This window comes from Dunckerocampus dactyliophorus, chromosome 2, assembly GCF_027744805.1.
Source record: "Dunckerocampus dactyliophorus isolate RoL2022-P2 chromosome 2, RoL_Ddac_1.1, whole genome shotgun sequence".
In the NCBI taxonomy this organism is placed as follows: Eukaryota; Metazoa; Chordata; class Actinopteri; order Syngnathiformes; family Syngnathidae; genus Dunckerocampus; species Dunckerocampus dactyliophorus.
In genome coordinates, this window is record NC_072820.1 from 28,388,042 (window position 1) to 28,402,839 (window position 14,798).

The 14,798-nt window shown below is 42.9% G+C and overlaps 1 protein-coding gene across 19 annotated transcripts in view; it reads right to left on the reverse strand.

The window, feature by feature from the left end:
• Nucleotides 1-14,798, reverse strand: part of LOC129174227 (calcium/calmodulin-dependent protein kinase type II subunit gamma-like) — a 103,067-nt gene that overhangs the window by 34,600 nt on the left and 53,669 nt on the right. For 14 of the 19 annotated variants that reach the window (XM_054766136.1, XM_054766089.1, XM_054766025.1 and 11 more), the window contains exons 8-13: nt 9,993-10,076; nt 9,457-9,551; nt 4,369-4,491; nt 4,171-4,254; nt 1,509-1,551; nt 782-844 (exon numbers count right to left, since the gene is read on the reverse strand). In XM_054766136.1, the coding sequence (XP_054622111.1) occupies nt 782-844; nt 1,509-1,551; nt 4,171-4,254; nt 4,369-4,491; nt 9,457-9,551; nt 9,993-10,076 (492 nt within the window). The remainder of the gene's footprint in view (nt 1-781; nt 845-1,508; nt 1,552-4,170; nt 4,255-4,368; nt 4,492-9,456; nt 9,552-9,992; nt 10,077-14,798) is intronic. The other 5 variants (XM_054766143.1, XM_054766051.1, XM_054766043.1 and 2 more) reach the window with 1 other exon arrangement.

The following is a 14,798-nucleotide window of genomic DNA, read 5'->3' on the forward strand; positions in this document are numbered from 1 at the left end:
TGATTTATGCACAGTGTAGAGCAAAGGAGATCCTCTCATGTGGGGGAGTGGGGCGAGAATGGTGACAGAACCCACTCTGCTCTACACTGTTCTATACTCAATCTATGGAGCCACCTTCGGAATCGCCGACCTTCATCACACATTCCCACCCGGCAGGATGACAGCGATCTGATTCGAGTACTTCCAATACAAGGGAATGCAAACCCTTCATGGCAAGCACTAAGACAGATCTCAGGAGGAAGTGGGATTGGGGGGTGGTGGGGAATAGGACTCGGGATCACTTCCCAGCACCCTCCTCCTCCTCCTCCTCTTGCAACATCCACCTTTTTCTAACCCTCCCCAGCAAACCCAGGTCAGACGATGGCAGCACGCCAACCCAGCTCTTGCCGGCCCCCTGCAGTGTCAGTGTTCCCGCCCCCAGGATACAGGCCCCTCCTCATACCATGCCTCCACCCCCTTGTGTCCTCCTCGCGCCCTGACGGAGAGCGTCGGGGCGTACACAGGGTCAGCTGGAGGTCAGGATGGAGCTTGGCATAATGGAATGGGTGTGGTGGTGGTAGTGGGGGGCGTAGGGTGGTTGGGGGAGAGGGGGGAAGTTGAGTGGGGGTGAGGTGTAGATGTAAAAGAAATGACCATTAAATGATGCTGTTGTCTGCAATGATTGTGTGTATTGTGTATGGGCTTCATGTGTGCGCATGCAGATGTGTTCATGGAGATGCCTGCAGCGGATGTTTGTGTGTGCGGATAGAGGAAGTGGATGGGCGTGTCTTCTGGGACGTACCTTCCTGAGCCAGTGAGGCAGTGGAGGAGGCGGCAGCAGCAGAGTTGGTATGCTGCCGGCCCACTATTGGACAGAAATGCTACAGTTGGGAGGAGCTATGCAAATTCAGATTCAACCGTGGGCCTCGGAAGCTGCTGGGCGTGCAGATTAAAGCCCAAATATATCACAAGCTCCTGATATAAATGGACTGAAAGCACTGGAAGATGTGCACCCCTGCAGTTTCCGAAGCCTAGGTTTGAAATCGTTAACCATCGACGGTCCAATTATGAAAAAATAAAATAAATCTAGGAAATAAGCTGGACAAATAAAACACAAGTCACTCTCAGCAGGCTCAGATACAAATTGTAGGAGACATTTTGTTTTTGTAGCGACACACCCCGCTATAAAAGAAAAACTCATTAAAGTCAAGACTTATCTTGCAAACATGCAAATGCTCCACAGGCAGCAGAGGGACACACGCGCGCACGCATATATATATATACACACACACACACACACACACACACAGGGAGAAACATATTAGCATGGACAGCAGTGGCGTCCACATGACACATTATCGGCCTACATATATTGGTGTACATCAGTTAGTTGTGTGCACACAGCTTGTTATTTAAAGGTGTGTGTGTGTGTGTTGAGGGGAAGGGGAGGGGGTGGTGCAGCGGACTCTATTCGCTCTCCTTGATCTGGATGTTCTGCGTGGGGAGCGGAGAGCGAAGGGCACACCCACCTGAGAAGTTTCTGGACACCAGCATGGTGGTGAGGATGGCTCCCTGAGGACACACAAGCGAGGGAGGATGGAATTAATGCCAGGATCTTTTTTTTTTTATTCTTCTCTTACCTCACTGTATTCTATTTATAAACAAGACAAGAAAGGTTTGATCTACCTGGCTGGGACAGGCATTTTTTAACATGTCTTTTTAAAGCAGCAGTGTAAGAACTTCTGCTCGCTTCATTTGGGAAAATTAGGAAGTAAAAAGCAGACAATAACGTGCTGAATAAAGCAAGAAGTGAGCATCGTAGACTACCATCATGTGTCACAAAGGTCATCTGCCAGTTGCTTTAATTCAGTACAGGTAATTTTCGGTTTACAGCGTTACGAGTTGCAGCGTTTCATGGTTATGTACGCACTGGCATATACTGTATTATTAAGACTATACAAAAAGAAAAAGATCTAGTTAGGTGTGGGTGGCAGAGTAAGCAGATACGTAAAATACAAATATATGGCATTCAGAAGACGCATTCAAAGACACTGTGACACGTTTTCTTTAAAACAAGTGGTTCGTTCGGAGCTTGTTTTTGTCCTACAGCGAAGCTACACGTGGCTGCCACGTTTATGGGGTACGTGCTAAATTATTTTAAGTGTCATTTAACAACCTTGCTCTCACGGCTCTGATTTTGAGTAGCTTACCAAAGTATAGTTGCTTCAACTCTTAGTATTTTTATAACGCTTCAATTCAGACATTATGCCTGTACTGTATTTAATGACAAATGAGTACACTCTTTGAGTGGAGATGTGCTTTGTAAAGTACAATATACGGTAAATGTTGGCAGTCACATAAAACACAAATAGATCAACTCTCCTTTCTTTTTGTCAAAATAGCTTTAGTAGTGCAGGAAGTTGGATACACCTGTGCAATCATAAACATGCTGAATTTATACTGTTTTCTTACTGTCCTGTTTAAGCAGGACAGATTTCTGTGAGAACATTTTTTAAATCGTTATTTTATTCTGTTAATTGTTCTTTTTAACAGGCATCAAATTACACAAATAAAAGCAAAAAAAAAAAATTAAAAAATAGGTGGGTTGTTTGGCCCTGCCAACAAAGTGTCCCTTATTTATTTCTGCAGAAGTTGGCAACTGTACCAGTTAATTTGCCGATTTTATTTGATTATTATTAATATTTTTTGTTGCTGATAAATTTTTGCTCCACACTTCAACCCACTAGTTGACAGTAACGAGCAAATGAGGTATTTTCCCAACCGAGATTAACTCCTAAAGAGGAAGAAAGGAAACAAACACCAAAGAAGAAGGCGGGCCGATGTGTGTGAAAATAGGGCGGTATTGGAGTTAACAGCATTTATCAGTAATACAGTGAAAATGAGAGGAAATGTGAATATTTACTTTGCAAGTCGATTTCATGTGCGCCCCTAAATTTTCTGCTTATGCTCCTAAAATTTTAAGTTAGGGGCCACTGTGCTCCTAGTAAAAAAAAAAGTTAGTCTGGAGCCCTGCTCTAATTACGAAAACTCAAATTTCCATTTATAAATAAGGAATCCTACTTTGCTGAAATTCACTTATCACGGTCGGATCTGGAACCAATTAACTGCGATAAAAAAAGAATTACAGTATTTAACTTTTCTCTCCATTATAACTCCCAAGGCAGTGAGGCAGACTCTTTTGGTGGCAGCTCGTAAAACAAAGTGAAACATGGTGAGAAGAAATCTGGAGATCTGGATTAAAATCTCTGTTGGAGATCTCTGTGTGGTGCATGTTCTCCCCGTGCGTGCGTGGGTTTTCCCCAGGTACTCCGGTTTCCTCCCACATTACAAACACATGCATGTTAGGTTAACTGGAGACTCTAAATTGTGTGACTGTATGAATGCGAGTGTGAATGGTTGTTTGCAATTGGCTGGCGAACAGTTCAGGGCGTACCCTGCCTCTCACCCAAAGTCAGCTGGGATAACCCCGCGACCCTAGTGAGGATAAGTGGCATAGAAGCTGGATGGATGGAGACGCTCAGTGGAGAAATCAACATTGGTCGCATGGCGGGTCCAGACTGCTGAGACTTGGTGGCCATCATGTGAAAAGAATCTACGATGATAATGTAGTGTAGTGGTCTCATTATTAAGATTTCTTTGTCTCCCCTTCCCTTGCAACGCCCCTTCAAGTGTGCAAGACCAACACAGGGGTAAAAGTAAGTGTGCGTGTCTTTTTTAAGACCATTTCATTTAATTCTTGTATGGAATCTTTTTATTACTGTATTTTATGTCCTTCATGTGTTCTGTGTACAGTGTGAGTGACTAAAATATGTATAATTTAGGCATAAGATCTGACTTAACCCAAAACTCGACTCATCACAGTCTAGGAACAGAACTCACACCTAACCTGAGGACCACCTGTACTTGTGCCATGAAAGTTGCTTGACTAAATCAGATTCCAACGCTCAAATAAAACATAACTTAATCAAAACTGAAGGAAGAGATACCATTTTGGGCCAATGCTGAGCTCTCAAGTGCTGTTCCATGCATACAGATGTGAAAAAAACTATGTTCTTCCCAGGTTCCTTCCCCCAATTAGGTGTTAAAAATATATATCATACACTTATAATAAAATGCATAATAATAACAACAAGTCAGTAAATAAAGTAAAAACAACTGAATGATGAGTACCTTGAGTTTTCGGCGAGCATTGAACTTGCGAAGACACTCGACAGTTTCCTGTCTGTGCATCATGGACGCCACTGTGGAGCGGTGCTGCAGAACGAGGCAACAATTTCATGTTACGTGCATGCACACAAAAAGTGTACCCATCCCACAAGCGGAAACAGTCCTAATATCGCATAATGTTCTTCCATTTGGAAGACTTACGCAGACCCACGGGTGCTTGAGAGCCTGCTCGGCAGTGATTCTCTTGGCCGGGTTGATGGTCAACATCTGGTTGATCAGGTTCTTCGCTTCGGGGGTTACCGTGTCCCACTCGGGGGAAGGAAACTAAGGCAGGAGAAGATGCAAGTTAATGAAGGAAGAACAGAAAGAAGACGACACTAATAAACACTGTATAACTGATCATGTATAGCCCAGGTTCCCAAAGTGAGGTATGCGTACCCCTAGCGGGGGTGCCACAGGGGGTACGTGAATAAAAATAAAAAAGGGCTTCACTACATTAGCACTGAACACTGAGATCTACGTAATGTCGTCGAATGCCTCATGTGAACAGCCACAGCCAGTACAGTGCAGAAGAAAGGTGACAGCGTGAAGTTGTTCATTGTTGTGTGTGAGATACAAAAAGTAATAACCGTAAGATCCATATACATACAATAGAAGTCCTTAATGCATTTGTAGCAGCTAGTTCCCTGCAAAGTCAATCCCGCCGTGTGTGCGCCCTGAATTCCATTGCAAAAATGTCTTTTTCTACACTTACTTTGTTATTGTTACTATTATTTTATTATGAATTGAAACAATGTTCTCATGGCTGAAGGTTTTTGTGTGTTGCCTTGATTTTGGCTATACTGTTTTGGTTTGATGTGTACATTAATTGTGAAAATAATGAACGCTATGTAGTTTGATTGAAATACTACTGAATCTATAAACATAACTATTGATGAATGACATGTAATTATCTATTTTGCCATGTTGCATTGAATCGTGAATTGTTTTTTTTTTAAATTTTTTTACAAGGTGCCGTTTTTGTTTTATATGGTTCTAACGCAGAGGTGAACAAAATTTTTCCTGTGAGGGCCACATCGTGAGGATTGAATGCATGCAGCTTTGCCACTTTGATATTTTGTAAAGCAGCACATGTACTGTAGATATGCTAAGAAGTTATATACACTCAACAAAAATATAAACAACACTTTTGTTTTTGCTCCCAATTTTTAAAACAATACAGTTAAAACTTCACATTTCGGAGTGGCCTTTTATTGTGGCCAACCTAAGGCACACCTGTGAAATAATCATGCTGTGACATCAGCATCTTGATATGCCACACCTGTGAGATGGATAGATTATGAGTCATGAATGATGAATGCTCACTAACACTAATTTAGACAGATTTGACAGCTCATGAAAAATGGGAGCAAAAACAAAAGTGATGTGTTTATATTTTTGTTGAGTGTATATTTCAAGAAAATTATAATATTCTGAGTTTATTCTCAGAAAATTGCGACGTTTTTTATCGTAAGAATAGGACTTTTTTTCTCTTAATATTTCGACTTTATTGTCATACAATTAAGCTGCTTTTTCCTATTTCTGCTGGGGGGTTTTTCCCCCCATTTTCCTACTAATTCAACTTACGGTAAATTTTCTTCTTGTATTCTGACTTTAGTCCCATAACATTTTTACTTTATTTTCATAAAATTACAGCTGTTTTTTCCCCATTTATTATTATTTTCTTTTCCCCCGAACTATTTTAAACTTTCTTCTGGTAAATTTTCTTGTCGAAATTATGATTTTATTCCCATGATATTCTGACTTTATTCTTGTAACATAACTTTTTCCGCAACCTAATTTTTAAAAAGTTTTCTTATATTTTAAAATGTGTCACGAGATACAAAAAAAACAGCCACGGACCGCAAATGCTCCCCAGGCTGCACTTTGGACATCCATGTTCTAACGTCTAATTATGCACAGCAAAAAAATGAGGCAGCACCATCCATCCATCCATCCATCTTCTACCGCTTATCCGAGATCGGGTCGCGGGGGCAGCAGCCTAAGCAGGGAGGCTCATATTATCCTCTTCCCAGCCACTTCGTACAGCTCCACCTGGCGAATCCCGAGGCGTTCCCAGGCCAGTTGGGAGACATAGTCTCTCCTACGTATCCTGGGTCTTCCCCAAGGCCTTCTACCGGTCGGACTTGCCCTGAACACCTCCCCAGGGAGGAGTCCGAGAGGCATCCTGACCAGATGCCCAAGCCACCTCATCTGGCTCCTCTCAATGCGGAGGAGTAGCGGTTCTACTCAGAGTCTCTCCCGGATGACAGTGCTTCTCACCTTCTCTCTCAGGGAGAGCCCAGCCACCCTACAGAGAAAACTCATTTCGGCCGCTTGTACCCGCGATCTTGTTCTTTCGGTCACTACCCAAAGCTTATGACCATAGGTGAGGGTAGGAACGTAGATTGACCGGTAAATTGAGAGCTTTGCCTTTTGGCTTATCCTATCTCTTCACCACAACAGACCGATGTAGAGTCCGCATCACTGCAGACGCCGCACCAAATCGCTTGTCGAGCTCGTGTTCCATCCTTTCCTCACTCGTGAACAAGACCCTGAGGTACTTAAACTCCTCTGCTTGGGGCAGGATCTCATCCCCAACCCGGAGATGGCACTCCACCCTTTTCCAGGCAAGAACCATGGACTCGGACTTGGAGGTGCTGATTCTCATCCCGGCCGCTTCACACTTGGCTGCAAACCAATCCAGTGAAAGTTGAAGTTCACGGCTCGATGAAGCCAGCAGGACCACATCATCTGCAAAACGCATAGACTCAATCCTGCAGCCACCAAACCGGAACCCCTCAACGCCCTGGCTGCACCTACAAATTCTGTCCATAAAAATAATGAACAGAATTGATGATAAAGGGCAGCCCAACGCAAGTGAGTCCAAGCTCACTGGAAACGGGTCAGACTTATTGCCGGCAATGCGAACCAAAGTCGTGACACTGGTCATACATGAAACGAACAGCCTGAATTAGCTGGTCCGATACCCCCTACTCCCAGAGTACTTCCCACAGAATTCCTCAAGGAACACGGTCAAATGCCTTCTCCAAGTCCACAAAACACATGTAGACTGGTTGGGCAAACTCCCATGCACCCACAAGGATCCTGCTGAGAGTGTAGAGCTGGTCCACAGTTCCACGACCAGGACGAAAACCACACTGTTCCTCCTGAATCTGAGATTCATTTATCCGGTGAATCCTCCTTTCCAGAACCCCCTGAATAGACCTTACCAGAGAGGCTGAGGAGTGTGATTCCACGATAGTTGGAACACACCCTCCTGTCCCCCTTCTTAAAAAGGGGGACCACCACCCCGTCTGCCAATCCAGAGGTACTGCCCCCGATGTCCACGCGATGCTGCAGAGTCCTGTCAGCCAAAACACGCCTACAGCATCCATGGCCTTAACGAACTCTGGGTGGATCTCATCCACCCCTGGGGACCTGCCACCGAGGAGTTTTTTGACAACCTCAGCAACCTCAGCCCCAGAGATAGGAGAGCCCACCGTGGAGTCCCCAGGCTCCTCATAGGAAGATGTGTCGGTGGGATTGAGGAGGTCTTTAAAGTATTTTTCCACCGATCCACAACATCCTGAGTCGAGGTCAGCAGCACACCAACATCCCCACCATACACTGTGTTGACTGTGCACTGCTTCCCCCTCCTTAGACGCCGAATGATGGTCCAGAATATCTTCGAAGCCGTCCGTAAGTCGTTCTCCACGGCTTCTCCGAACTCCTCCCATGTCCGAGTTTTTGCCTCAGCAACTGCCAGAGCCGCAGACCGCTTGGCCTGCCGATACCTGTCAGCTGCTTCCGGAGTCCCATGAGCCAAAAAGGCCCGATAGGATTCCTTCTTCATCCTGACGGCATCCCTCACCACTGGTGTCCACCAACGGGTTCTGGGATTAGTGCCACAACAGGCAACGACCACCTTACGGCCACAGTTCCGATCAGCTGCCTCGACAATGGAGGCACGGAACATGGCCCATTCAGAGTCAAACAAATCAAATATGCTTGTTTTACCAAGACATCCACAAAATGCTGGTATCCACAACTCACATTTTATGTTTCAGAATACATTTCTTTCTAGTGTTCTCACATTATTAACTGAAAACCTGAATGAAAAGCAGGCCTGCGGGCACCTCATGTGGTCGTGGTGAGCTACCTGGTGCCTGCAGGCACTGTGTTGGTGACCCCTGCTCTAGAGACTCCAAAAAGGGTGGGTATTCTGAACTGCTGCTTGGCGCATACGCGTAAACAACAGTCAGGGCCCGTCTCCCCACTCGAAGGTGGAGGAAAACTACCCTCTCGTTCACCGGGTTAAGCTCCAACATACAGGCCACAAGCAGGACGCAACAAGAATTGCCACCCCTGCCCGTCGCCTCTCACTGCTGGCAACGCCAGAGTGGAACAAAGTCCATCCCCTCTCGCGAGGACTGGTTCCAGAGCCCTCGCTGTGTGAAGAGGTGAGTCCGACTATATCTTGCTGGAACTTCTCAGACTCGTGCACCAGCTCAGGCTCTTTCCCTACCAGAGAGGTGACATTTCATGTCCCAAGAGCTAGTTTCTGTAGCCGAGGATCGGACCGCCAAGGTCCCCGCCTTCGGCTGCCACCCAGCTCAGACTGCACCCGACCTCTTTGGCCCCTCCCATGAGTGGTGAGCTCATTGGAGGGGGGACCCATGTAGTCTCTTCGGGTTGTGCCCGGCCGGGCCCCTTGGGTGTCGGCCCGACCACCAGACGCTCGCCATCGTGCCCCTCCTCCAGGCCTGGCTCCAGAGGGGGGCCCCAGTGACCCGCATCCGGGCAAGGGAAACTGTGGTCCAATGTTTATCATAATAGAGGTCTATTGACAGCACCAAATACATTTAATTTCATTTAAAAACTTTACTTTTGAGTCAAAACAAATGTTGGTCATTTCAATAAATACAAGTTTAAAAAGGCATAAAAATATATATTTTTTTGTATCGAAAAAAATATCGAACGGTGAAATTTTCTGTATGGTTGCACCCCTACTAATTACTCATTGGATGGCTAATTAGGATGTGCAAATCGATGTCAAGTGCACTTTTTGGGTCGGAGGTACATCTTCTTTAAGCACGCACGCCTCTGCAATGCGCCAGGGAGGCTGATTGGATCGATAACTGTGGCCCAACTCTCGATTGGACAACTATTAAAAATTCAAAAACTGCTTAGCAAAGCCTCGCACTGCACCCTTCCCTAACACACACACACACACACACACACTCTTACGTCGTAGGCCCCAGCTTTGATCTGCTGATAGAGTTTGTGCTGATCTTCATCCCAGAATGGAGGATATCCAACTAACAATATATAGAGAATAACACCTGATGGAGGAGAAAAAAAAAGGTTACAGCAGTACAGGGGCCTTCATAAGAAAATACACTAAGGAGAGACACTTGATCAATAAGGTGTCTGTCAATGAAATAGGGCTCTTATAAATAATATAGCAGTGATTTAGACAAAAATTGATACAGCAATTAAAAAGGAGCAATCCACAAATTTTGAATGTTGAGACTAAAATTGAGAGCGGAGTTTTATAAGAAACAGCTAAATTGACGACGCGGCTGGTTAAAGCATCACAGCATATCATACCATGCAAATGTTCCCCAACAGAACAATAACAATAACAAGCAACAATAACAATAACAGACGCACCACAACATGAGTGTGAAGGCGTGCACTCAACATTCAAACAAAAGGCTACTCAGCGCACCAAACTCTTGCACCACAGCAAAGTTAAACGCCATCGCTCATGGAGGACTCACCACAAGCCCATATGTCCACAGGCTTGCCGTAGGGGTCCTTCCGAAGGACTTCCGGGGAGAGATAGCCAGGCGTGCCCGCAAAGCCTGCCCGACAGAGAAAGCCAGAGGACACAATTAAGCAACATCTTTTATGACTCATCAAGGCTATTTTACTGCAGTTATGATGGGGGAGTGGGGGCGCCACGACCTCCTGGAATGTAACGCAAGGCCAGATGATGGCAGCGTGGAGTCACAAGCAAATGCCTATTAATCATCTGGCCTGTGCTTAAAAGTCAGCCAAATGCTCGCAAGCTCGGCTCTTGGCCAAGACACTGTGAACTAAGCATGAACTGGAAAGTGTGCGAGGCGCGTACACGCCCGTCAGTTTTATGGCTTCTTCAGAGCCTGTGCCGCAAATGTGCACCATGCAACGGGACCACCAGGGCCCCTGTTGGTGTCACGTTTAAAAACATCCACATTATGAAAACTAGCATTACTTTATTTGAAATAAGATAAGCTAAAATGGGATAATTTCTGGTAATTTTCAGAGAAATTGTCAAAGACACTTTCTATGTAAATGAATTTAAATTCATTTGGATCCAAATGTGATTCTTTCACATTCCTAAGACATTCCTCAAAAGATCAGGATTTTTCCCCCATTATTTATTTATTGTAGACATTTTTTGAAAATTTCTACATCCCCATTAACGACTCGCTTTAATGGGAATGTAATGGGCTTTAATTTAGGAATAAAAATGAAAAAACGTTCTGCAGTGTGCTAGAAACCCTAATCATGTGAACAGCAGAAGTAGGGGCTGAAAAGTTTGGAAAGAACTGCATTAAAGAGACTATATGCAGCGGAGTCCTCCAGCTGCCTAGAGGGTGCCAACATTCCAACGTGGTGCTAGCATTACATCCTGCCTCCTCCTGCTTTGAGAATGCCAATGTAACGTAACCCACACGGGTGGTCACGATTTATGTTTGTTCTCAACTAATGATAGCAATTTGTCTAAGTTTAGCTAATAGTGTTAGCTATAACTGAATGTACAGTAATCCCTCCTTTATGGCGGTTAATCGGTCGCAGACCCAACCATGATAAGTGTATTTCAATGAAGTAGTATTCTTTATTTATAAATGGAATGTTTTCGTAGTTACACCATAGGAAACCTGTTTACGACCTTTTAAATACATTTAACATTATTAGAGCCCTGTAGACATGAAATAACATCCCCATAGTCACCTTTACACTCCTATTACCCACTATAGAAGACATAAGAGAAAATAAGACTGTAATTTCGGGACTATAAGCCACTACTTATTTCACACGCTTTGTGGGTGGGTGGGTCGGTAGGTAGGTAGATAGATAAATACTTTATTCATCTGCAAGAGAAATTCACATTTCCAACAGCTCTGCAAAAATGTCATAATAAACTTAATCACAAAATAAAACAACCAAGGCAAGACATGAGAAATAAGAAAACTAAGAAAATAGAATAAGAATAAATAAATCAATACTGAACAGATCACATCAAATTTGTAGTGCAATAATACATAATAAATAATAATAATAAAAAAACATAGTCATAATAATACATAATAAGGTAATAAGTCCAGTCCTGTCAAGTCCAGCCTTTCCACGACAGGAGATATGTGTTACACCAGGGGTCACCATCGTGGTGCCCGCGGGCACCAGGTAGCCCCACACGACCACATGAGGTGCTCGCAAGCCTGCTTTTCATTCAGGTTTTCAGTTAATCATGAAAGAACAGTAGAAAGAAATGCATTCTGAAATACAAAATGTGAGTTGTGGACACCAGCATTTTGTTCATGTTTTGGTAAAACAAGCATATTCGCTTTGTTTGGGTTTAAAATAAGCTCTGAAAATAAATGTTACAAAAATGAGTAGCTCTTGGCCATTTTCATTTTGTAAAAGTAGCTCTCACAAGGAAAAACGTTGGCGACCCCCGTGTTACACATATTGGTATCGGTATCTGTTGATTTTGGAATCGGAAATTGACAGTTGGACAATATCGGCATATCGGTTATTGGCAAAAAAAAAAAAAAAAAAAAAAAAAAAAAAAAAGCCAATCTCGGACATCCCTAGTTGTAATTTAAGTTTGCTAAATTCTTGACAAAGTTTAAAGATGCTTTTATTTTTGAAGGAATGTTTACCGGTTACGGTAACACAAAATGTTGCACTCTTTTTTTTTTTCATATAGCATATCTATGGTGCAAGTGGATAAATTATAAGTGTAACCCGTCTGCCCACGCCGGGGATTGAACCGAAGAACGGGAGGCAAGAAAAATACCAGTCAGGCATACAGACAAGCTTTTAAATTAGGTTGTTGCCCCGAGAATAAGCCTTTTTTTGTCAATCAATTACCACGGGTACACAAAATGCTGCACTCTATAAATAGCACACTACCCATGATCAAGACCTCTCCAATGATGTGTCATATGCAGGGCTTCTGTTGATGGTTCATGCAGCACTAACGGTAGCAGAGTAAGTTATAATAATAAAAAATACATTTGGAATAGTAGTATGGGCTGCTGTGCTTTGCTTGCAGTCCCATAATAACAATAATGATAAAGAATAAATGAGGAATAGTAGTATAGGCTGCTGCGGTTTCGCTTGAAGGCCCATAATAAATATTTAGTGTAGTATCGCAGTAGTGACGTATTCACTGGAACGAGACAGAGAATGACCCGAATAAGATTGAGCAGCATGACAATTTTGACAATAAACAACGTAAACTAAACACACGTCTCTTGATTGAATGACACAAGCTTTATCATTTTAATACAAAAATAAACATTTCTCTCACTGGGCAGTGGTGATGGAAATCTCGGCTCTTTTTAGAGAGTTGGTTCTTTTGTTTTGTCTTAAAAAAAAAAAAAGGAGCTGGCACTTTTGGCTCCCAAATATCTCCTCTGATTTTTTTTTGTTGTCTTAAATTAATTTATTACCAAATTATGTGTACTGTGTAAAATGAATTACTAATGTAAAAATTACATGATATGTTTATTATTATTATTATTATTATTATTATATGTTGCTATGTTTATTACTGAAACTGATTTATTTAAGCCACAATTAAAAGCTACAAAAAGATATAATAATGCTATATTATAAATAAAATACAAAAACAAAGACCCATCTCAATAGAGAAATTAAGTCAAAATAGATCAAATCTCTTCATGGAAATTTCTCACGAACGAATCGGCTATAAGACCACCACAGCGTGTATTTAACTCCACGCCTTCCCCGCTCAGTGTGGACAGAGAGACGCCCCTTCGCATCTTGATCAATGACAGAAAAAAAAAAAAAAGACGAGGAATTAACTACTCGGCTTCCAGTTGACTCCCAATGACGCGAGCCGGCTCCTGTTGTTCATTTCAAAGAGTCGGCTCACAGAGCTGATTCGTTTGTAACCATCACATCACTATAGTACTAGGCAGTTTTCTCTGTGAGCCTGGTGACGAATGAGGTTGCTGTTCATGTCGTGCCGCCTGTGTGTCCTATTTTCATCAGACACTTCTTCCATAATGCAAAGTCTGTGTTGTCTCGTACATGCTATAAAAGCCAAAGTGGGTCCATACTTTGATTTGAACTATGCCACTGGATTTTTCCATTTACGGTAACTTCACTGGCCGAGTCTGCTACTACTTGTGGGAACTCCTCCTAGAGGACATGTAAAATGGTGACTAGGCTCACTGAGAAGGAGCAGCGCTAGAAGTTTTTAGCGGCTATATTTTTATAACAATATAAAAACAATACCAGGCGAGAGCATATCAAAAACCCGTAGTAAGGTTTAACATCGCAATAGTATGAGATAAAGATGTTTTGTCACACCCCTAATGGGGAGTGATGCTCAGCATGCATTGTGGTACTTGGTTTGTAAAAAGTTGCTGAAGTTACAATGTTGTGAAAAAGTGTTTGCCCCCTTCCTGATTTCTTGTTTGTTTGTCACACTTAAATGTTTAGCAACAGCTGCAATCATGCGTTTACAATAACTTGCAATGAGTCTCTTACAACGCTGTGGAGGAATTTTGGCCCACTCGTCTTTGCAGAATTGTTGTAATTCCGCCACACTGGAGGTTTTTCCAGCATGAACCGCCATTTTAAAGGTCATGCCACAGCATCTCAAAAGGATTTAGTTCTGGCCGTTGACTAGGCCACTCCAAAGTCTTCATTTTGTTTTTCTCCAGGCATTCAGAGGTGGACTTTATCACTTTTTTTCACTTTTTCACTCAGGGCCATGCAGGTTTAGATTTTTTTTTCCTCTGTAAATAAAGTTTATTTAAAAACTGCATTTTGTCTTCAGTTGTGTTGTCCTTGACTAATTTTAATTAGTGTGATAATCTCAAACATTTAAGTGTGACAAACATGCAAAAAAAAAAAAGGAAATCAGGAAGGGGGCAAACACTTTTTCACACCACTGTACGTGTTTAGAGTTAACATGGTTGTTTATTATTATTCGCCATAGTAGTAGTTGCCCTATGTGTGTTTACTTACCTGTTCCATGTTGTGCTGTCATTTTGTGTTGTGTTAGCACCGTGATTGTAGGTAGTGTTCTGTCTAGTGACCCTCTGTCTCCATGTGATAACACTACTGTTAGCTCAGGGTCAGTGTTTACTTGCCCCTGCAAGTAACACTGAACTGAACCAGATGTTGTGGCCTGCATTTACACTACTCTTTGATGTCAACTCGTGGGCCGCAAAATACAATTCCACAGGCTGCGAATTTGAGACCCCTGTGCTAGCCATTGATGGTGTTCTTATATTTTTTTTGTATCAAAAAATGTAATTTGTAGCACATTCAAGGTT